Source organism: Ictidomys tridecemlineatus, chromosome 4, assembly GCF_052094955.1.
Source record: "Ictidomys tridecemlineatus isolate mIctTri1 chromosome 4, mIctTri1.hap1, whole genome shotgun sequence".
Classification (NCBI taxonomy): domain Eukaryota; kingdom Metazoa; phylum Chordata; class Mammalia; order Rodentia; family Sciuridae; genus Ictidomys; species Ictidomys tridecemlineatus.
Genome location: NC_135480.1, coordinates 129,998,113 through 130,021,531, shown reverse-complemented (window position 1 = coordinate 130,021,531; position 23,419 = coordinate 129,998,113). Strand labels below are relative to the sequence as shown.

The following is a 23,419-nucleotide window of genomic DNA, read 5'->3' as shown; positions in this document are numbered from 1 at the left end:
TTATAGCCGCATAATCCACAATAGCAAATATTACAGAACCAGCCTAGATGTCCATCAATAGATTAATTGATAAAGAAAATGTGGTAATATATACAAAATGAGTTTTATTCATCCATACAAAAATAATAAAATTACATCATTTGTAGGAAAAGTGAATAGAAATGAAGAGCATTATATTAAGCAAAATTAGCTGAACTTGGAAAGTCAAGGGTCATATATTTTCCATCATATGTAGAAGATAGAAGAAAGAAAAACAGTAATCTTGTGAACATAGAAGGGAGATTAATAGGCAGAGAAAGGAAATAGGGAAAGGGAAGAGGAGAGGGCAAGGAGAGGTGCTGGAGAATGAAAGTGACCAAATTATTTCATGTAAGTGTATAAATGTATCCCAATGCACCCCAAAATTTAAATAATAAATTTCTTAAAAGGAGTAAAAGAAATGAGTTTAGAGACTGTTTTCTTCAAAATAATAAAAAAAAAGAAATTGCAGTATAATAGAGTACAAAGCTAAACTGAAGTAGTGTGGGATCCAGATTGAGGCCCATCCTTGGCCACTATCTCTGGTTCTTCTGGGTGTCATTTCATCTGTGATGTGAGAGGATTGAACCAGACCAGTGTTTTCAGATTGGTGGTGATGACTGATTAGTAATCAGCTTAAGAATTTGCAGTTACCTATTTTTTCCCCTTTTAGCAAGCATTTCTCTTTTTTGGAAATATACATTTGGAAAAACCCATCAAAATAAACAGTCTGATGAATGTTGACACCCAGATCAAGAAGCAGAACCAGCACCTTTGTTCCCTGCGCTCACTGCTGCTTGCCCTCCCCAAGAGCAACCACTTCCCTCAATTCTTTTGCATAGATTTTTTTCTTTCTATTATAAAATCGAGTCATTCAATGTCTGACATCTCTTGTCAACATCATGTTTACAAGATTCATCTATGATGTTCTTCCTCATACTAATATTTCATTTATTCAGTTTTTTTTATTTATCCATTCTACTCTTGGTGAACACTTAGATTATTTCCAGTTTGACAATGACATATAATGTTTATATGGAAATTCTTTTGATATTTTAATGTATGTGATTTTGTTAAATAAATGCTAAGCATTGAAATTGCTCATCACACAGGGATTGAACTCAGGGACACTTAATCACTAAGCCACATCCCCAGCCCTATTTTGTATTTTGTTTAGAGACACAGTCTCACTAAGTTGCTTAGTGCCTCTTCATTGCTGAGACTGGCTTTGAACTCACCATCCTCCTGCCTCAGCCTCTGGTGCCTCTAGGATTACTGAAGTGCGCCACCCAGCAATCAACACACTTTTTTTTTTAATCAGGTGAAACTGAATAAAATGGAAAGGAATGGAGTGGGATGAAATCAAATGATTTACAGTAGAAGGGGTAGAGAGAGAAAAGGGGAGGGGAGGGGAGGGGAGGGGAGGGGGGATAGTAGAGAATAGGACAGTCAGCAGAATACATCAGACACTAGAAAGGCAATATGTCAATCAATGGAAGGGTAACTGATGGGATACAGCAATCTGTATACGGGGTAAAGTTGGGAGTTCATAACCCGCTTGAATCAAACTGTGAAAGATGATGTATTAAGAACTGTGTAATGTTTTGAACGACCAACAATAAAAAAAAAAGAAATCAAAGAATAGAACAGAATAGTTTATCATATGTAGTAAAATTAAGTCTGGGGATTTTTTATTTTCTGTAGTAGTGGGGATTAAAGCCAATGGCTCATGCATACAAAACAAGAACTATATACCCTTAGCTCCTTTTATTTTGAAACAGGGTCTCACTAAGTTGCTGAGACTGGCCTCAAACTTGTGATCTTCCTGCCTCAGCCTCCCGTGTAGCTCATATTACAAGCATATGCCATATCTGGCTCTTCAGTATTATTTTTATAAAATTGTTGTTCAGTCATGTATGTATGTTGGGTCATAATGTAAAAAAGTTTTCTGTGGATCGTAGTCAATAAAATTCGCAAACAATATTGAAAAGATAATCTATAAAAATTTCCTTATGATTCTAACTTGCTTTTTCATTTGCATCACTATTCAAATATAAGCAAATCAGCTGGCAACATGAAAGAGGCTGACAGCAATATTAGTGACATCAGCACAAATCAGTGTAAGAACAGTGGGCTGTATTCACAAACAAAAGCAGCCTTGAACCAAACTGGAGGCAGGGGGAGTTTTGTCTTTGGGGAGAGGGAAGGTAGGGATGGAGATGGTCAAAATAGGGGAAATGGAAGGCTGGGTTTGACGAGACCTGAGTATGCAGTGGCCTGTGGGACATATTTCCTGGATGAAGGCAGGGCTCCCCTTACAAACAAGAACTAAATGCATGCAGATTGGTATTCTAAATCTTTCATTGCATAATTACAGAAAACCTTTAAGTTCAGCACCCCTGGAAGAAATAACATAAAACTGTTTAATGACAGGACAGACATTCCTAAGGATATTTGTAGATGGCAAAAGAGGTTTCAGAATGGGCAGAAGAATATATCTGACAACTTCCTGTACTTCATAGTCCAGCCAGGACCCAGCAGAATATGACTGCTGATTCTAGGCCAGTGTTACCCACCACAATCCTGCTTAACTTCCCAGGACCTGGGCTGGAGCACTAGGCAGTGTGAGAAATCAGAGATCAGAAAATTTAAGTGAACAGCCACCTAATTGTTCTCTAAACCTCAATTAAACCCAGGTCCCCTTATTGTCACTCCCAAGCTATGGACAAACTATCCTTGTCTGGGGCTGCCAAAGAATTAATTTCACCTACGTGCTTTTTGCTCATTTGTTCCCTCTCTGTGGAAAGTGTTTTCTTTCCTTTTCAGCTGTGAAACTCAAGTGTTGCTTTATGTCATCTCAGCTGTCCTACTTCTCACCCTTTCTAGCTAAATCCATTGCTCCCTTCTCTGTGCTTACGACTGCTACTTATACCAGCAAAACTGTAATGTAGGTCCTTTCTCTTGCAGTGTTTGTTTGCCCAACTAGTTCTTACTCCAGAGGGAGATCTTGTATCCTTTTAGCACCAAAAGAAATACTGAGCACTTAACAAATTGGTTAATATCTGTGGTCAGAGACAATGTCGAAACAGTGGCTGATGGACTTTTTCATCACAAGTAAGATATATTTACAGATCACAAATCATAAGGATACCATTGCAGAAGTTTCTTTCAGACATATAACTTGCTCCTATGGAAAATCTTTTTTTTTCTCTGAGCAGACAGTTAGGTTTTCTTTTCCAGATAATGAGAATTTTGTGGTTCATCATGTTCACCTCTGCCCAGACCCAAGAATATTCAGTCAATTGTGCAGCAACTCTGTAATTATTAAAAGATAAAGAGGACAGACATTTCTCCATATTTCTTTCTTTCTGGACTTTTTCTGTCTGACTCTTCTATTCCTTTTGCCCTGGTATTATCTTACAGAAGAAAATTTATCATATTTATATATTTTATACACATCTCTGCTTCTTTGAGGAAAAAGTCAGGAGAAAAAATTAAATGGTGATATAATAAAAATGTTTAAAGTATTTAAAAAACTACTTTCTTATCTATTTTGTTTTAAAAAGAAAGGAAGGAAGGAAGGAAGGAAGGAAGGAAGAAAAAGAAAGAAAGACAATTTTGGTAGTATTATGCAAACTGACTTCTCTATCTTTATCTCCATTTGGAAACAGAAAACACAAGTTCCTTCTTTCTCGTTTCCACCATTCAAAATCTCCCCAAAGTCAGAATTCCATCTCTGATGAAGGACACTGCCGTGTTGCTCAGAGATGACAGCACATTCCCCCTGGCTGCCCAGTAACCATGCAACTGCTCAAAATATTTGGCCTCATCAGCAGGTTGCAAGCACAGGAGTCCTGCTCACTAGATACAACAAGGTGCTTGGCATCTCAAACACAGCTGCATTGTGTCTGAGACACCATGTCTGCTGCCTCCAGCCACGCAGCCTGTCTAACTAACACAGGGAGTTAGTTATTCACTTCAAATTTTGCCATGAAAATTTACAAAAGCCAGAATCTTTGACAACCAACAGGTGAACTCAAACTAATCCCCTGTCACTGATTCCACCTCAAATGCAATTTGTTTACAGAAATAAATTTCCCTTTGACTAGATCATCAAAACTGCATTTTCCCATATACCATCACAGTTATTTAACAACCAAAAATCACTCTAAAGCAAAGAAAATCTGCGATTCAACTTATAAAATTCCAATTTAAGAGTAATTTCATTAAAACATCTTCACTAAGCATATTTAATTTAAAAACTATTGACTAATAAAGAAACACATCATCAGAATTAGTGTAAGCACTTAAAAAACACATTAATACCTTGGTTTCAATTAATCAGTTACATTGTCATCAACAGAGCAGTAAGAATATAAAAATCTAGAAATATAAGTATTTAGAAGTATCTGAGTCATTTATCATTCAGGAGGAAAATGTTAGATCCCTTTTAGCAAATGTCAAGCAGATAAAATATTTTTTTCTCACTTGACTCACATTTCCTTTTTTTAAACTGTTCTTTTCTTATATTTTTAAAATTCATTCTATTTGTTATATGTGACAGCAGAATGCAATTCAATTCATATTACACAAATAGAGCACAATTTTCCATGTCTCTGGTTGTCCACAAAGTAGAGTCGCACTGTTTGTGTCTTCATACATGTACTTGGGGAATTATGGTAGAAAAGGAATACATAAGCATAGCAGGAAAAAGTAGGTAAATTTTTAAACAACCTCAAAAGCATAAAATGTGATTTTGAAAAATGAAAACATTACATCATATTAAAATTTAACACTAACATACTATCAAAATATCACCATAGAAAATAAAAATGGAAATGATAACACTTGAGAAGTATACAATAAAATGTTGAAATATTTCAATTTGAGGCCTTAGGTGCCAATTACCCAGGTTCTAAGTGATGGTAAAGGGAGTTTCTGAAGACCAGTTTGAGGATCCAAAGGTTGAATAAGAGAGGTGATAAAATTAAACTTGGGAAAATTTCTTTAGAAAGAATTGTTGTACTATGGGTATCCACCGTGGTGTGGCAGCACTTAGTCCTTTTCTCAAGGTTAGTGAGAGATCACTTAAGATCACTCAGGGAGCTTGGTATGTGCTCCCTGGAGTGTGCAGCACAGAATGAACTGGCATCAGATACAACCTGAATTTTGAAATGTCCCCCAAGTGAGAGAGACAGGCTGAAGTGCAAGTGTGTGCAAAGCAGAGAACTGTTTGGGAAATAATTCTTCTCCTCTAAGAACCGATCCAAGTCCATGATCAGCAACAGACATAGAGCCTACTCATTTTTAAAGGGATCAGGAAGCAACATCCTCCTTTGGGTATCTCCAAGCCAATCTCCCACTGAAGATAACTGAAAAATTAGGTAAAGTGTATTTTTTTTTTAAATCATACCTTCTTTTTTTTTTATTGGTTGTTCACAACATTACAAAGCTCTTGACATATCATAAAGCATCATGTTAAAGGTGTTAAAAACAAAAACAAAACAAAAAAAACTAAATAGTGAGAAACTGTGCAGCTAATGTCCTGGAAAAGCTGGAATCCACTACAGTGAATCTAGCATTTAAAGTTCCCCTTTTTCTAGAGCAGATGATTACTCAGCAATGGCAGCAGAGTGACTTTGCAGTGACCATCACTGCTAAGTTTCCTCTTGAGAGGAAACTGAAAGACACAATCCAGGTCCTTCAAGGATGCGGATCCAAAGCAACTACCCATGGGTTTGAGCTGATCTCTAGGGTAAGGGTCAACTGAAAGTAAACCATTCCTCACAGGACACAGATTTTGGCACAATAATAAATTAAAATTGAAAGACACCATTAAGAAAATGAAAAGAGAAGCCAGATTTGAAGAAAGTATTTGCAGATAAAGGACTTATATCCAGAATATATGATAACTTAATAAATACAAATAAAAAAAGAAAGAAAAAGAAAGGTATTTGAAGAGACATTTTTCAAAAGAAGATATATGAATGGTCAGCAAGAACATAAAAGCACACATCATTAGTCATTAGGAAAATAAAAAATAAATACACTATGAAATATCACTACATGCACATCAAAAATAGAAAGATTAATGATAGCAAGTGTTGGTAAGGATGTAGACCAACATGATGATGTAGACATACATTGATGATGAGAATATAAATTGTATAACAGTTCTAGAAATAGGGAATTTTTTAAAATATTCACAGTTTTACATGTAGCATATGGCCCAGCCACTCTCTAACTAAGGATTTACCCAAGATAAAAACATATGTCTACAAAAGACTTGAACATTAATGTTTATTACACTGTTGTTTGTAATAGCCCCAAATTAAAACAATCCAAGAAGTCTATCAACAAATCAATAGATGAACAAAATGTAGTCCATCCACAAAATGTAGTCCACCATGGAAGCCTACTTAGCAATGAAAAGGAATTACTTAGTAGTATATGCAACAAAATAAATGAATCTCAAAATCATTATGATGACTCAAAAGGTGGAAATACCTCCCATGTTCACGCTTAGGCAGAATTAATATCATTAAAATGGCCATACTACCAAAAGCAATATACAGATTCAATACAATAACAAAATACTAAGGACATTCTTCACAGAACTAGAAAAAAATCCTAAAATTCATTTGGAAGAATAAGAGACCCAGAGTAGCCAAAGCAATTTTGAGCCAAAAAAGCAAAGTTAGATAGGCATCATAATACCTGATTCCAAATTATACTACACAGCTATAGTAACAAAAACTGCATGGTATTGACATTAAAACAGACATACAGACCAGTGACACAGAAGAGAAGACACAGAGACAAACTCACATATCTATAGTCATTTGATCCTTGAAAAATATGCCCAAAACATATTGGATAAAAGTAAGACTTTTTTTTTTAACAAAGAGGCTGGGAAAACTGGATATCCATATGTAGAAGAATGACACTAGACCCTCATCTCTCACACTACACAAAAATCAATTCAAGATGGATCAAAGACTCAGGAATTAGAGCAAATATTGCAACCCCTAGAAAAAAATATAGAGATAATACTCCAGCTAATAGTTACAGGCAATGACTTGCTCAATGGAACTCCTAATGCTCAGGAAATAATGCCAAGTGTTAATAAATAGGATGGCATCACACTAAAAAGCTTCAGCAAAGGAAACAAGGAGGAATATACAGGAAGAACCCACAAAATAGGAGAAAATTTTTGCTAGGTACTCTTCTGACAGAGAATTAATATCTAGAATATTTAAAGAACTCAAATTTTACACCAAAAAATCAAATAACCCAATTAAAAATGGGCAAATAAATTAAACAGACATTTAGCAAAAGAAGAAATACAAACTGCTAACAAATACATGAAAAAAATGTTCAACATCATTAGCAATTAAGTAAATACAAATCAAAACTACACTGATTTCATTTCACACCAGTCAGAATGGCAGTCACCAAAAAATACAAATAATAATAAATGATGAAGAGGATGTGGAGAAAAATGAACCTTTTAATACTGTTGGTGGGATTATAAATTAATACAACCACTGTAGAAATCCATATTGAGATTCCTCAAAAGACTAGACATGGAATCACCATATGACCCAGCTGTATCACTCCTCAATATTTATCCTGAAGAATTAAAGTCACCATACTACAGTGATACACGCATATCCCTGTTTATAGCACCACAATTCATAATAGCCAAACTCTGAAATCAGCTGAGGAGTCCATCAATGAACAAATAGATAAAGAAAATGTGATCTATCTATCTAATCTATCTATCTATTTATCTATATATATATATATATGAGAATATATATGTACAAATATATACATGTATATATAAGTACATATGTACATACATAAGTATATATACATAAGTACACACACACACACACACACACACACACACATATATATATATATATATATATATATATAGAGAGAGAGAGAGAGAGAGAGAGAGAGAGAAAGAGAGAGAGAGAAAGAGGAGACAGAGTAATTTAATTCAGCCATAAAAAAATGAAATGACATTTACAGAAAAATGGGGAGAAATAGCGACCATTATATTAAACAAGATAAGTCAAACTCAGAAGGTCAAGGGTCATATATTTTCTCTCATATTTGGAAGCCAGAGAGGAAAAAGGAAAAGAAAGACAGGAGTAGATCTCATGAAAATCAAAGGGAGATTAGTAGAGGGAAGGGACAAAAGGGTGGGATGAGGGGAGAGAAGGGAAGGTACTGGGGAGTGTTACTGGTCAACTTATATTATTATAGTGTGTGCGTGTATGAAAGTGTAACAACAAATCCATCATTATGTACAACTATAACACACTCATAAAAAAGTGGGAAAAAATCATGTTGAGTTAAAGAAGTCAGATACAAGAGTACATACTATTATAATTCCACTTATATAGAATTCTAATTAATCCATAGAAACAAAAAGTTGCCTGAGACTAGGGGTGGATAATGCAATGATGGACTGCAAAGTAAATTTAGTGGAGTATTAGAGAGATTGTATATCTTGACTATGATGACAGGTTAATGAGTGTAGCTTGCAAAGCCCACCAAATCATATCCTTTAAATGGGTGCACTATTATTTTGTGAATTATACTTCAATAAAGTTTAAAGAAAAAATTTATCAAATGAATATCAATTAGATTACTTAGATACACTGAGATTGTGTGTATATACAAAAATTGGTGTATTATGGAAAAAAAAAACTTCTTACATATTTTATGTTCATGGCCAGACAGTCACAATTTCACTAGAAAATAGGCAATATGTTGCTAATCTTTAAACACTACAGTTTTTCTAGATAAAACTCCCTGTATGTTTCTAATTCTTCCTATGAGAAAGTATATAAACTAGGCATGGATTAACTATGGCATTTGGAGATTTTAGATATGACCATAGTTTCTTTTAAATCAACATGATTTTTTAGAAAATTGAAATTAATCAGCAGGTTTTTCTTCCTACAGTTTGATAGCCTTTTATTAAATCATTGTTATTATCCAATTTGTTATAGTACTCTAAAGCATTCATTATCTGTGTTTGAATTATAGTCATTTTAAGAAATAGATAAGGCATTTATACTACATAATAAAAATCATTGAAATATTAAACTTGTGGGAAAACATCTTCATTTTATTTCTAAACCAAATTGCTGAAGAAATTAAACTGTTCATTCTATGAGAAATACAAAATGTCAATTTTTAAATTGAACTGTTAGAAATTAGACAAAATGATCTTTCTAGGAGGACCTTTGTAGCCACTTTCCAAAAATTAGCTTTCCACACAGAGTAGCACTCAGAATCACCTGAATGATTCATTAATACTTAGATTGTCAGGCTCTAACCCAAAGTTTCCCATTCAGGTCTAGATGTGAAGTAACTGCATTCCCAACATTTTCCCAGGTTAGGCTGATACTGCAAATTTGAGAACCACACTTTGAAAACAGGGCGGTTGTCCTGAAGGAATTTTCTGACTGATTACATATAACTCATTTTTGTGTAGAAAGAGGGGATCAGGAGTGGGACAGTTCCATGTGACTGTGGGTTTATAAAACAAGTCTAATGACTTACAGAATTTTCTCCTCAATTATGGTGCATTCATTTCAAATACTGTTTTTGCTGCTTACAGAAGTATTTGTCACTAGCAAGTCTCCAAAAGTGATAACACACTTGTGTGACCAGTACAAGCTGTCTGTGCAAAAGAAGGGAAAATATGCGAATTCATATTTCATCAGGTGGTATAAGCCACTGTGAGAAATGAGCATTTCTTTTGGGGATCCTAGAAGAGAACAAAGAAACAAAGTACAATTAAAAGTCTAGCACAGAAAGGGAAGGTCACACATCTTCAAGTAAAAGAAATGAAACACTCTATGTAAACAAAGCACACTGACCAGGGACCTTTTTTTTTTTTTTTTTGCTTCTATCTAACTTGGCCCAGCTCATTCATCACATAAACTCTACATCCCAATGATTTCAACCACCCCCCTCCCTAGATTTACATTGTTGCATCTGGTTGGCATTTATTAGCCACAGCTCATGGTCTTCTACTCAGGCTCCACTGTAGTGCTGTCACACATATTACCAGTGGCTGGGAGGGCAGAGCTCCAACCACACTTTTATGCTCCCTGGTTGCAATCCCACAGCCCAGGCCTGGTCACTGGGAGGCACACTCAGCTGCTGGTGCTGGAAAGAACCCTTCAGCTGGTCAAAGCCCTCTTGGCCTTTCCAAGAATGATTCTAACTTCTTGACAAATTGGGTTACTATTAAGGTTGGCTTTAAGCCAACTTCTGAGATGAAACTTTTATCAGGAAGTTTTGAAGCTACCTCGTTCTAGAGATTCCGTCATAATATCCCATAGGACTGGACCTCCATGGAAACACCTATCCCTAAACCACTCTCTGAAAAGTTGCAACCCCCATTTTCAGCATAGTGCCTTTCGGTGTAAGTGAGAAACAATTATAATGCTTCTTACCTTATTGTTGCTCATTCTGTAATCTCATACAGTTCACAGTTAAGGCCAACGTGATAAATTCATACTCTTGTTTCAACTCTGGAATAAATCTGAGATGCTCAGCTACAACCTAGAATCCTGTATGTGAATGTAGAAAAAGTGCAATTACATCTTTTCTAGAGCCCATCCTGGTGTGTCACATTCAAAAAAACATTAATTCAATCATCAAAATAAGAAGTAATTCAAATATTTATTGATATCTTTCAAAAAATATCAAAGGAGGCCTATTTCAAACAAAATATTTTAAACTCCTGCTTTCCTGTTGCTCTCTTTCAAACTTCTTCACACTTTGGAGTGGTTTCCCAGCTGCCACTTGGATTTTATTGGTGCTCCTACAAGGTGTTCTCCAATTGTGCATATTTGACCGACATGAGCAAAAATGAAGAATGTGAACCCGGTGCTGCAACAAAGGATAATTTCTGCATTAAACTGACTCTGAAAGTTCTTCCCCCCATTAACTCCATCCCCCTGTATTTCTGGATTCATTATTTCCTTTTGCAAGTTTTATTCCTTTCCAGTATAAAATCTCAGTGGCCTATTTGGCATCCTCCAATTCTACAGCATGTTTCACATTTTCCCTCACCTAGGACCTGTTGAAAATTTCTCTTGCAAGAATTTGCCTCAAGATATAGGCATTAGTTATCAGCACAAATTTCTAGGATTCACAAAGCTCTCATGGACATAAGTAATCTAATATTTAAAACTTTGTGTCCCTGTTAATATGCAATATTTACATCTGAATTAAGTGTACAACATAAGCCCCATGGGAAAAGTGCTCTTTAAGACAGAGGGGAAAGCATACCACATTACTATATAACAACACCTTTTCAAAATATATTTGTAAATCCTACTAGTGAACTGTAAGTTACCCATTTATTTCTAATGGATCAATAGGTATTTATCAACACACACAATCAGACACTCAAAGAAAAACACTCATTCTTTGATGAACTTGCCTACTTTTTATGTGCTATTCAGGTCTTTGAGGATTCAGCATTACACTCAAGCCTTTCATTTTACTTATGGTTAGAGTTTTTACAATACTCATAGTTCTACTTTGTGTATGCTGCACTTTTTATCTTGGTCCTCCATGATATCATATTAGAATGATACCATATAAGAAGTTTAAAAAACAACAGGGTGTATAAATAAAAGACCAGGAACACCTGCAAAAGCCATGGCTGCTTGCCAAGGTTCTCGTCTGCATTAAATTGTTAATATCTACAACTGCTAATGATCCACTTTAAAGATGTTTCCACTCCCATGATACAAAACTACTAAAGTGATGATGACAAGGAAAAACTGAAACCCTCACCTGGCTTTAAGAACAACCACTGTTGAGGAACTCAGCTTCTCCCACACACCATGTACCATGCTCATCTAATTATCAAGTGATTTTCCTATTTAAGCAAGATTTCTCCATTTTTAAAACACTGGTATTATTCAAAAGTAAATTAGCAATAAGACTGGAATGTTAATTATTCACATAGTGCATGGCCTGGCTACCTCATGTTTTCTCTCCGTATCTTGAGGTACATTCTTGCAAGACAATTTTTCAACAGGTCCTACATGAAGAAAAAAAATATTAGCACATAGGGCAATCAGAAGACCAAAAAGTGACATATCCTTCTAGTCTAATGAGTATGTATCCTTGCAACTCCAAGGAAACTGTAAGTAACCACACTTAATTTAAAAAAAAAGGAAAATCTATCTTGGGAAGTTGTGAACAGTCTGTGGATTTCAAACTTTTAATGACCAGGAAAGCCAATTTACTAATAAAGACTCTAGAAAAAGATCATGGTCTTTCATCAGACAAGACAGTATCTTGGTTTGATTATATATTCCAGTTACCAAGTGATAGCTGGCAGGCACCAATTATAATCCCCTGAAGAAACAGCTCCTTCCACATAATAGTAGCTATCCTTTAATTAACTTTTGACAAACTAAAAATGAAAAAATATCAGCTGATGAAAACAGGAAAGGCAATGAATGGATTCACTTATTTCATCTGACAACTGTACAGCACATATTGGTCACAATTTTCAACCATCATTTTTTGAATACTTGGAATCTATGGAGAAGAATCATGTTGTCTATGATTATATAACAGTCACAGAGATCCCTTGCATGCTCACCCTTAGCAAAAATGGAAGTTCGTGATGCTTATAAACTCTAATCCTGACCATTCTTTTCCTTTCAGAAATTGAAAATTTCTAAGTATCAAATTGCTGTTCATTGCCTCCCACTTCCTTTACTCTTACCCTGGTCAAAAAATATTTTGTTTACAATAATTTTCTATAATTTTTAAATTTAATTTTCTATAATGTTAATTTTATAATTATATTTATATAATTATAAAATTATAATTTTAATTTTAAACATAATTTTCTATAAAATATAGAAAACCATGTGTTAAAGGCTTGGTCCCCAGTTTGGTACTATTGATTGATGGTGGGGCCTAGTGGGAGGTCTTTAGGCATTGGAGTGTATAGTGGATACCCTTTAAGGGATAGTGGGACCCTTCCTTCTGTAGGGAAGATGTACCACTTCTCCCTTACTTATTTACTGACTCATTCACTAATTCACTTATATTTATATGCACTTACAGATATTTATTTTATACTTTTAGCTATAATCTAATACTGTGTTACTTAGTTTATTGCTCAAATTGTTCCAGCTTTGGTCATCCCTTCCTCTGTCTTCCCTTCCTTTCCTTTTTGTGGTGCTCAGGATCAAACCTGGGCCCTTGTACATGGTAGGCAAGAGTTCTACCACTGAGCCACATCCCAGTCGTGGTCCACTATTTGAGTTTTGCTCCTGAATTCCTTTAACACACCCCATTCTTTTGTTTTTTGAGCAATTCCTTACTTTCTGGTACTACAGGATATTCTGGGCTCATTTTCTATATTCCCTGTTCTAGCCCTAGAACACTCATTTTTCCATGGTTTCTTTTATCACAGAATGGTATTAGAAAATAAGACATGGCTCTGAATGTATTCTCAACTTTTGTACTTAAAGATCACACTAAACCATCTATGATAGTCTTGGCCTTCCTCTGGAGCATGAACTTGATTCAAGGCATGCTCCTAGTCTGCCAGAATCTTAATGAATTAAGGTTGCTGTGTATCAGAGGGCAACCTCTCTTTGACTTTGCACTGCTAAGTATCGGATGTCAGACTGAGTCATTTTCCTTCCTTCCCTCACACCTATCACTTGCTCTAGGAGGGCAGAGTGAATGGTCCACATGGTAATTTTGAAGGAAGGAACTGAGTCTGCCCAACCTCTTGAGGGGTCTTTCTCCCCAAAAAAGCAGGGTCAATGGCCAGCTGACTAACCCATAGGTAGGGTCTTGGGTTGTCTAACAAGCTTAGAAAGGTCCATCTCATTTAGGGGTGAAAGATGAGGGGCCCACTGAGGCCATGCTATTAAAGCAATCATGATCCACTTTTTTGTTCCTTAGTTAACAAATATCTATTTATCACTTACAAATGTCAGGCACTGTTCAAAGCATGGGTATTTTTGTGGTGGAAAAATAGATGAAAGATTTCCTACCAATGAAAAAGATAATAAGTAAAAATAAATATATGCAGGTCAGGAGACTCTGATATGAAGAGGGAAGGTGAGCTGACTAAGATATAGCCAATGCAGAGGAGAGGAAGTGTGTGTAGTGATGGGGGGGGGGTTGGATTCTATTGGCTCTAACACTGAACAATCTGGGAAGTCACCGAATGACCTTAAGCAAATGAGGAATTATTTGTCCTTTTCTTCTTTTCCTTTTTTCAGAGAATCACTCTTACTGCCGTGTTTAAAAATGGCCTTTTGAGGAGAGTAGTAAGCAATGGAAAGGCAAAGAGCAGGGCAAAAGCAGAAAGAACAGCTAAACAGCTCTTATAGCAATATCAGAGAGAGAGAGAGAGAGAGAGAGAGAGAGAGAGAGAGAGAGAGAGAGAGAGATATGAGGGCAGTTGGACCAGTGTGGTGGCAGTAGGTATAAAATATAAAAGAGAGAAGCACTGTATCATTCTAGTATATTTGGCATGAGCAAGTGTAAGTAGAGTTGGACTTGACTGAGATGGGAAGACTGGCAGAGGAACTGGATGAAGTGGAAAGGATCAGGGTTACATTCAAGATATGTTAAATTAGAAATGGTTAATATCAGGCCCACAAATGACCAGGTATCCCTAAGAACTATTTCCTTATAAGTGGCAAGCAAAATGAACACATGTGCTTCTTCCACTCTTGGCTTAATGACTGTACCTGGGTTGAGGGAGCCATGTGTCTTAGGTCTGCAAATGACTAAGATGACAAAAAAAAAAAAACATTAATAGAAAAAAGGAAGGCTGGTTTCTCTGTGCCAAGATGACCCTACACACGTTGGCTCTCACCATGGCAGTTTTACCCACCTCAAATGGGAGGCAAGGCAAAAAGGGCTGGTATATGAACTACTGTCAGTCCTCTTGATAAGAGAAAGGTGCTGTGCCCCTGCCTTGTATCCTGCTATACAGTCATATAAACCTAACATTAAAACCCATTTGTGTCTAAAGTCTGATGCCAACCTGAACTTGTGATACCCTAGCTGATTAACTGATGGTTTAATCTCTCCCTGTCTAGTTCATTTAATTCCATAACTGGGAAGGAAAAAAAGGGTTTCCCTTATTGTCTCCCTAAAATTCTAAACTCTAGGACGGATTTTCCTTCAGACTGTGATATGTGCAAATTAGTCTTTACAATAATTCAGAAGGCAATAAAAATTGCAGATATGGAAATCCAATTCTATCAGACTGATTCAATCTTTACCCAGCACTTGGAATCACAAAATTTATCCAGAGTTGTTCCTTTAATGAAGAAAATGATTCCACAGATAGAGGGAGCTGATGTTCTGTGATGATGGTAACCATGAACAAAATGGTCCATGGCCTAGGCCAAGGTATTGCCAATATTCCCATCTATCCTCAGAAGGTTGTGCTTTTGGAAGAGGCAGAACTGTCACTGCTCACAGGAGTCACTTTACCACTTCATGATGCATCTTCTCCATGCTAGCATACACATGACCTTTGGGAGCCATGGTATAATCTGAAGTGAGGTCCTTGCTGAGATCTTATGTGCAGGTTAGCTCATCATCACACAGAGCTGCTAGGGCTGCACCTGGCACTTCTTCCCCCTCACGTGGTAGTGAGAAGAGAATACAGTATATTTTAAAAAGGGATGCTGGTGGCATTCAATCATGGTTTTGTGCTAAGAAATTTTTGAAGTCAAGTTTCAAAAATTGTTCTTGAGTATACAGATTTCAAGAGTGTCATCTAAAAGCAATTGTAACATTCCAGCAGGAAGAGAATCATGGACATTGGATATTTTTCTTCACACTGCTCATCAGCTCTTCCTGGTTTTTACATGTTAATTGGTTTTAGCCTGTGTAACTGTTCCCTTTTCATTTCCATCAGTCTGACAGATGAGACTATTGGGCTTACTAATGACTTGAACACCTACCTACATGAACACTGGGATAAACCTCAGTCAAGGATCCCTCCTCTGCTTCAGTCAAGCTTGGTCTTGAAATGCTTTGAGATCTGCAATAAGTGCAGCACACGGAAACAATTGAATTGCTTGATGGAGGCACTGTTTTGCACTTGCACTGTCTTTTGGAAATTCACAATCACAATTACACCCAGCTTTCAAAACTATCTGGTTTGAGAGACATACCCAGAACAAAATGACTTTTTGACTATTTTACTTTCTATCATTAAGAAGCCACAGTTCATTCATTTCTTTAATATATGTTTACAATTTCAGTACTCCCCAAATCATGGTGTCTTTTCTAAATTACCCAAAGACATATAATTTAGAAATAAGGCGCCACCTGAATCTTTTGACAATATAACATTTATGCTCAAAGGAAACAAACAATGTACAATTTAGGTAAACACTGTGCAATAGACTATCACTTTCTCTCTACAGTTTAAAAAATGCAATGTCAAGAATTCTGTTCCTTTTGTAGTGCATAAAAAGTCTCATATGTATAATCCAATGCCTTTCACTTCCTCTCTCTGTAGGTCCTCATAGGGGGCTGGACCACCACACCAGCTGGCACAGATGGCAGACCCCAGGGAGCAGCCTCATCTTGTCATCCTACTGGACTGGCTAATGCAGTATCCTGGAGACAAGGAAGCCAATTACTTGGAAGAAAAATAGCCTCAGGTTTCCTCTTAGTACTTAAATGCAAGCCATTTGCCTCAGCCCAATAGCATTTCAAGCAGTCTGAGTTCCATTTAACGGGCCTGGAAAACAAAACCAAGTTTTTCTTTTAGCAGACCATTCAACAAAGCACACTGCAGCCTCTTGATCAAGGAGGGGTGGAGGAAACAGGCCCAGAGGATGAGAAAAGGCAGGAGTAGCTTTCTGTTTTCATATAATTTAGAAAATTATGAGTTAAGCAAGGAAAGGAATAAACACAGAGAAAACACTTTATTATCAAAATAAATAAAAATATTAAATATTTAGACAACCAAAGAAGCAAAAAGAACTATCACAGAAGCCCATACTAAGAGTCAAAAAAAAAAAGATGACACAACTGTCAAATGAATCTGCTAAACAATGGAATGCTTTCATCCCAATTTTATTTTATTAATTGTCAATTAATAAATATTCCCATGCCTTCCACAAGAGAAACAGTAACATAATTACAGGAATTTAGCTCAGGAAATTAACTAGATTGCACATTTGGAAGGGAAACTCCATCTAGTATTCTTGGCAGGATGGATTGTATATTCTTATCATATTTGGCTGAAGTAATTTTGAACTATGCCTCAGAAGTAGAGGATGTCTGTTATGGTTTGGATCTTACATGTCTCCAAAGCCTCATGTGTTAAAGACTTGGTCTACAAGCTGATGGTGCTATGGGGAGGTGCTGAAAATTTTAGAAGAAAGAGCCTAGTAGAAGGAAGTTATGAGTTCCTCCCACATATTTCGGAGGCACCTGGTTAGATAAAAGAAAAAAAACAAATGCACTTGATTTCTGAAAGATATTAAAACAAAGTTTAGAAATCTGCTATAGAGAGCTACATGTTTCAGACAAATGTATGTGGGTCCTCAGCTATTGAGTTGCTTTTGAGGAAGGGATTGCTATCTAATGTGAACACCCTTCAGGCAGAAATAATATCTTCCACTAGGGGCCAGAATAAGACTGTCATGTCCAGTGCTGTTGAATACCTTTCTAATTCCAGGTGAATGAAATACAGACTCAGGAACAAATGGAGCACAAGTACATCAGTGAGTGATACCAGACTATCAGTGACATGTCAGCAAAGTGCATTTCTGAATCCTTTTGCATGGTTTTATGCTGAGAGCCATAGCCAAGTAGGAATGACTCATGGTGCATGGCATTTTTGGTTGAAAGGTGATGCCAGCAAGCCATTGAGATGATAATGATTATGTTAAGATGTGCATTCAAGTGGAGATTATACCCCTGCTGTCCGCCTTGGCCTGCTACTTTGGAGCTCTCTCAGGACTCCTGGAGAGTTCTCATTGGTTGGGGAAGTGCAGTAGGAGGGAATTCCGAAGGAGGGATTTCCTGTTGGTGGAGTGTGTCCCAGGAGAAGACCGCGTGCATGGCATTTCGCAGGAGTTTTGGAAATAAAGTTTGTTCCTGCTTGAGTGGCTTGTGATTTTGTGCCCAGCCAGACTACGGCATTTGGCGGCCCGTGCGGGGAATGCCTGAAGCTCAGAGGTAAGTGAAATTGCTTGCCCCTGAGGGAAGGCGAGAGAATGGGTGACCATTTCAAAAAACAATGTGTTCTTGTTTTGATTTATTTTGTTTTTGTTTCAAGCTGCCTATCTCTAGAACTTTCTCAAGCAAACTGGGAAAAATGGTTGGCTCAAGGTTTGAAGTTGTTTGGCCCTGAGGAAGAGAAAATTGATACAACGATTTTTTTGTACCGTTTTTGTTTCATTCTGTTTCGCTTTTGTTTTGTGTAATCTTGTTGGGTTGCGTTATCTTTATAGTAGATTAGAAATTAGTAAAAAACAAACCAAAAGAGTGTTAAGTAAATTATTAGAGGTTCAGACCATGGAGAAAGACATTTTAGATCAAGCAAAAGAGAAGGTCTCTCAAGCTAGTCAGACAGAGGAAGAAAATTTAAAGGAAAAGAGGCTATTAGGGAAAAAGCTACATCAGGAGGCTGCTACTAACACCGTTCTATCACCAGAGGGTGTAATTCAACCAACAGCTCTACCTATAGAGACAGCTGAATGGCCCTCAACCCCCGTAGTTGATAGATGGGATCCTGAGATAGGACCTCAAAGATTAGCATGCCCTGTACTTGAGCAGGCAGGAGAGCAGTGAATTCACCGTGCTTTAGATTTCAAAACAGTGAAGCAGTTAAAGGAGGCTGTAACAACCTATGGTTCCCAAGCACACTTCACTGTAAGCATGGTCGAATCCATTACCAATTTGGACATGACGCCAGCAGATTGGGCTAGCATGTGTAAATCTGTGCTAAATAGAGAACAATATTTGTTATGGAAGGTTGCCAATGAGGAATTTTGCACGGAGACGGCTAGGCAAAATGCAGCAGCTGGTTACTCTCAAAGAAAACTAGATATGTTGTTAGGAAAAGGACCTTATGAGGGTCAACGGCAACAAATTGAATATGATCCTGCTATATATGCACAAATTGCTGCAGACACAGTTAGGGCATGGAAGACTTTACAAGGACATGGAGATTTACAAGGTCAATTATCTAAGGTAATACAGAGAGCTAATGAACCTTACACTGAATTTGTAGATAGGCTTATTCAAACAGCTGCCAGAATTTTGGGGGATACATAACAAGCAATGCCATTAATAAAACAACTGGCTTATGACCAAGCAAATCGTTACTGCAGAGAGGTCATTATACCGTGGAGATATGAAGATTTAAACACATATATTAAATTATGTAGAGACATTAATGAACAAGGAAAAGTCTTGGCAGCTGCAGTACAAACAGGCTTTAGATGCCAGGCCAAAAACATGCTACAACTGAGAACAAACAGGACATTTTAAAAGGAATTGCCCCATAGGAGGAGGGTTTAACAAAACTAGGTATCAAAGGAGTAGAATACTGGGTATTTGCCCATGATGCCGTATAGGGAGACATTGGGCTAATGAATGCCATTCTCAAACCACCATAGAGTGTACTCTGTTATCAAAAAACAGACAAGTACCAGGTGTTTACCCATGCTATCATGGAGAAAAGCATTAGGATCCATTGCCAAAAAATGGACTGGGAGGCCCAATGCTCTGGGGCCCACAATCACAAATATATGGGGCAATGGAGGAACCCAGCAACACCATCAGGGTAGTGCCCAGGACACATTATCCATTAAATCCCTCATCAGACAAACTAGAGGGAGCGCAGGGTTGGACATCTACGCCTCCACCAGAGCAGTACTAACTCCAGAGATGGGAGTTCAAATCATTCCCATAGGAGTAAAAGGACCTCTTCCCCAAGGAACAATAGGCTTATTATTGGGATGCAGTTCTTCTACACTAAAAGGACTTATTATAAGTCCTTGGGTAATTGATCCCGATTATGAAGGTGAAATAAAAATTATAGCTAGTTCTCCAAGAGGTTTATCAGTAACTTAACCAGGAGAGAGAAAACCACAGTTATTAATAATACCCAGCCTGCATGATAAATTTTCCAGTCATACTGTAGAAAGAGGTTCCAGGGGATTAGGCTCCACAGGTGTAGATTGGGCTATGCTGTCTTTAAATTTTTTTTTTAGCCATCATTCCAGAATTCCTATCTTCATCCCAGTGCCAGTGAAGACAAAGATAAAACCAAACTACAGCTTCTTCAACAGCTATCACAGTTAACTGTATAAACTGATGCATCAATGAATAATAACTCAACAAGTAATGCTCAATCAAGGAGTCGATTTACTTTGGGAGGAAATGGACATATGTATAGATTCCTCCGCTTTGAACTGCTTGCAGAACTTGCCTGGACTATGTATCACTTGTATACAATGTGAACTATCTGTTGGTACAACAAAGTGTGGTAGTGCTGGCGTATCTTTGCTGATGGTGTCACAGGTGATACAATTTTCCCAAAAGAGCCATCAATTGGCTTGGTGTCGTGGCATTTCTGTATCCTCCTCCCTTCTATTAGTGATAGTCTAAAATTTGGGGGCCAACAGAGGTGAGGCAAAGAACCTCACCCCCCCCCACTGGCATCAAGGCCAAATTTTGGGGCCAACAGAGGTGAGGCAAAGAACCTCACCCCCACACACACTGGTGCAAAGGCCTATCCACAAATATGGCTGTATGCTGGACCGGTAGTTTACCTGTTAGCCACTGTAAGCCCCTTTGGTTAAATGTCAGTAAACCAAGCTGCTGTGTATCAGCCAAAACAACACCACGCCAGTTCTTAAACTGCTAAAAATTTCCATTTTGCTCTACCACTCTTCAGCAACTTAGCAAGACCCTGTCTCAAACAGTAAAAATAAAAATGGGCCAGGGATATAGCTCAGTAGTAGAGGGTTCAGTCTCCGTTACCATCCTCCTAGAAAAAAAAAATATCACACAATAGATTCTACTAGGAAGGTAAACCAAGCAAGAAACATAGCATTAGTTTTAAAACACTGCACATGTTCTACAGCAAACTTTGCCCTGCACGTAAAAACCAATAAAATCTGTTTTTCTGTTTCTGCTGTTTATACACCTTCTTAGTTTAAAATAACAAAATGAAATCACAGAGTCCTTCAGAGGCAAGCTTATGAAGGAAGTAAAATTATCCCAGTTTTTCCATCCCTAATTTAACTCAGAGACTTCAGGACTCCCTAAATCAGGATACAGAGACAGAATAATCTCTTCTAAATGAGAAACTTTCCTCCTAGCCTCTGGATTTTTCTCTTCCCTCACAGCTAGTATACTGCAGAGATCAATACACTCTTATTAACAAACACAAATGTCTACATTCATTATATATATATATATATATATTGTGGTCTTAGGAACAAAACCCAGGGCCTTCCATGTGCTAGGCAAGTGCTCTACCACTGAGCCACACCCAGCTCCAAATTTTCACTTTGGAAAAATTTTCTACCTTCCCCTTAACAATTCTTCATCCTTCTTTATGCTCCAGTAGGCATTAGGGCCTGCAAAAATCATTTAGGGCAAACCATCCGGGGCAGGTGGAGGGGTTGAATCCATCATAATCTGTCAGTGTGTCTTTAGGAAAGGGACTTAATCTTAGTTTCCTCATTCATAAAAGAGAAAAAGAAGTGGGATTTATGCTAATTTCCTATCCTATGGTGCAGGAATGAATGGGATAAAATATCGTAGGTACTTGATCCAGAAGAGGTTACTACAAATGTACTTGTGTCTCTTTCTCTTCTTCATTCACGTGATAAATGAAAAGAAATGTGAAGCACTTACTGTCTTTGTTCTTTTTATTCTTCAAACTTTCCTTGGGGGCTGGGGTTGTAGCTCAGTGGTGGAGCTCTTGACTTGCACATGTGAGGCACTGGGTGTGGTACATAAAAATAAAATATACAAAATAAAAGTATTATGTCCATCTATTATTTAAAAAACTTTGTTGGGAGTCTTCTGTGAGTGATCAATATAAGAAAGTTCATAAAACAGACGTGGTTTTATCTGCCCCCATTGACCTATATTTAAGGGTCAGGAGGCAGAAATGAAATAGTTCACCAGTAAATGAGGGGTTAAATTTGTTTGGTTGAATTGCCAGAGGTGGAGGAGGATGAATGAAAGCTCCATTAGGGTCAGATCCTGGGTTTGCCTCTGGATTCCACCACTGAGCAAGTTTCTCAAATGCTCTGTATCTCTCCCTTTTCTCTTCTACAAAATGGAGATAATATATTTACACTGGGTTGTTGTGAAAAGTACAAGTGACATCCCTCCCTAGAATTTCCTGATTCTCCTCAGTGGGCACTCAAACTGCATATCCACCAGCTTCCTGAGATGTTTAAGTTTCCAACTAATCTCCAGGCACTTTGGACAACCAAACTGCCCCAAAGGCATAACAATGAATCAAAAGTCATTCAGTCATTCAGGGACCTCCAGGTCCATTCAGGCCCTTTCAAAAATAAAATCCAACAGACTCTTGGCATAGAATCTGACTAGTGGAAACATGGTGTCCTGTTGAGAGCCACAGCTGAAGGGGCCCCAGCAAACTTCCAGCTGCCAGCAAACTTCCAGATGCCAGTTGATGATTGGCTCACAGTGGCCCCAGCAACTTCTAGCTGCCAATTGATTGGCTCCTCTGTGGTGATGCTCATTGGGCTGTTTCCCCTGCCCTTTCAGACCATGAAGCTGCTCATTGGGGGACTTTTTTTTGGCTCTGCTCACACTACCCAGCCAATCAGCCTCAAGAGCAGGAGGAGTGGGGGAGGTTGAGAGGCTTGGGGGAAGCCAGTGGTGGCAGTTGGGCTCTGAAGGTTTTTCCTTAGGAGCTGTTTTGTTTGGCTGTGTGGTTCTAAAAATAAAGTTTGTTTCTTTTGACAAGTGGCTCTGAATTGTGCCCAGCCACACTGCAGCAGTGTCCAAGTTACCTGAAGCAGCTTTTGGTATATGCTTAGGCTTAAGGATTAAAAGCAGAAAGCCCAGCACCTCTCTCATAGGGAAGTTAATCAGAATAGTTGCAGGGCTTCCGAATGCCAAGCTCACCCTAGACTCTTCTGAAAGCATGACCTTTGCATTTCCACCAAGCTCCCAAAATCTTGGCTCCACCAAGGCAACTGCTCTTGAAGGAACTGTCAGAAAGTCAAGAGAGGGACAGAAAATTCTCGACTGGGGACCTCCTTATTGTGGCTAATGACATATGCTACATACCTGAGTGCCCTTGTCCCCCATATCCTTATTGTGGCTA

At 37.7% G+C, this 23,419-nt stretch overlaps 1 protein-coding gene across 29 annotated transcripts in view; it reads right to left on the bottom strand.

Moving 5' to 3' along the window:
* The window catches only part of LOC120889783 (uncharacterized), a 259,751-nt gene that overhangs the window by 35,066 nt on the left and 201,266 nt on the right, over nt 1-23,419 (bottom strand). For 9 of the 29 annotated variants that reach the window (XR_013438033.1, XR_013438035.1, XR_013438031.1 and 6 more), the window contains 5 exons: nt 21,967-22,054; nt 16,035-16,822; nt 12,054-12,112; nt 10,509-10,625; nt 9,149-9,814 (listed from right to left, as the gene is read on the bottom strand). Coding sequence is in view for 4 of the 29 variants with exons in the window: in XM_078047429.1 (XP_077903555.1) it covers nt 10,830-10,947; nt 12,054-12,112 (177 nt within the window). In the remaining 25 variants the exon portion in view is untranslated. The other 20 variants (XR_013438052.1, XR_013438054.1, XM_078047429.1 and 17 more) reach the window with 11 other exon arrangements.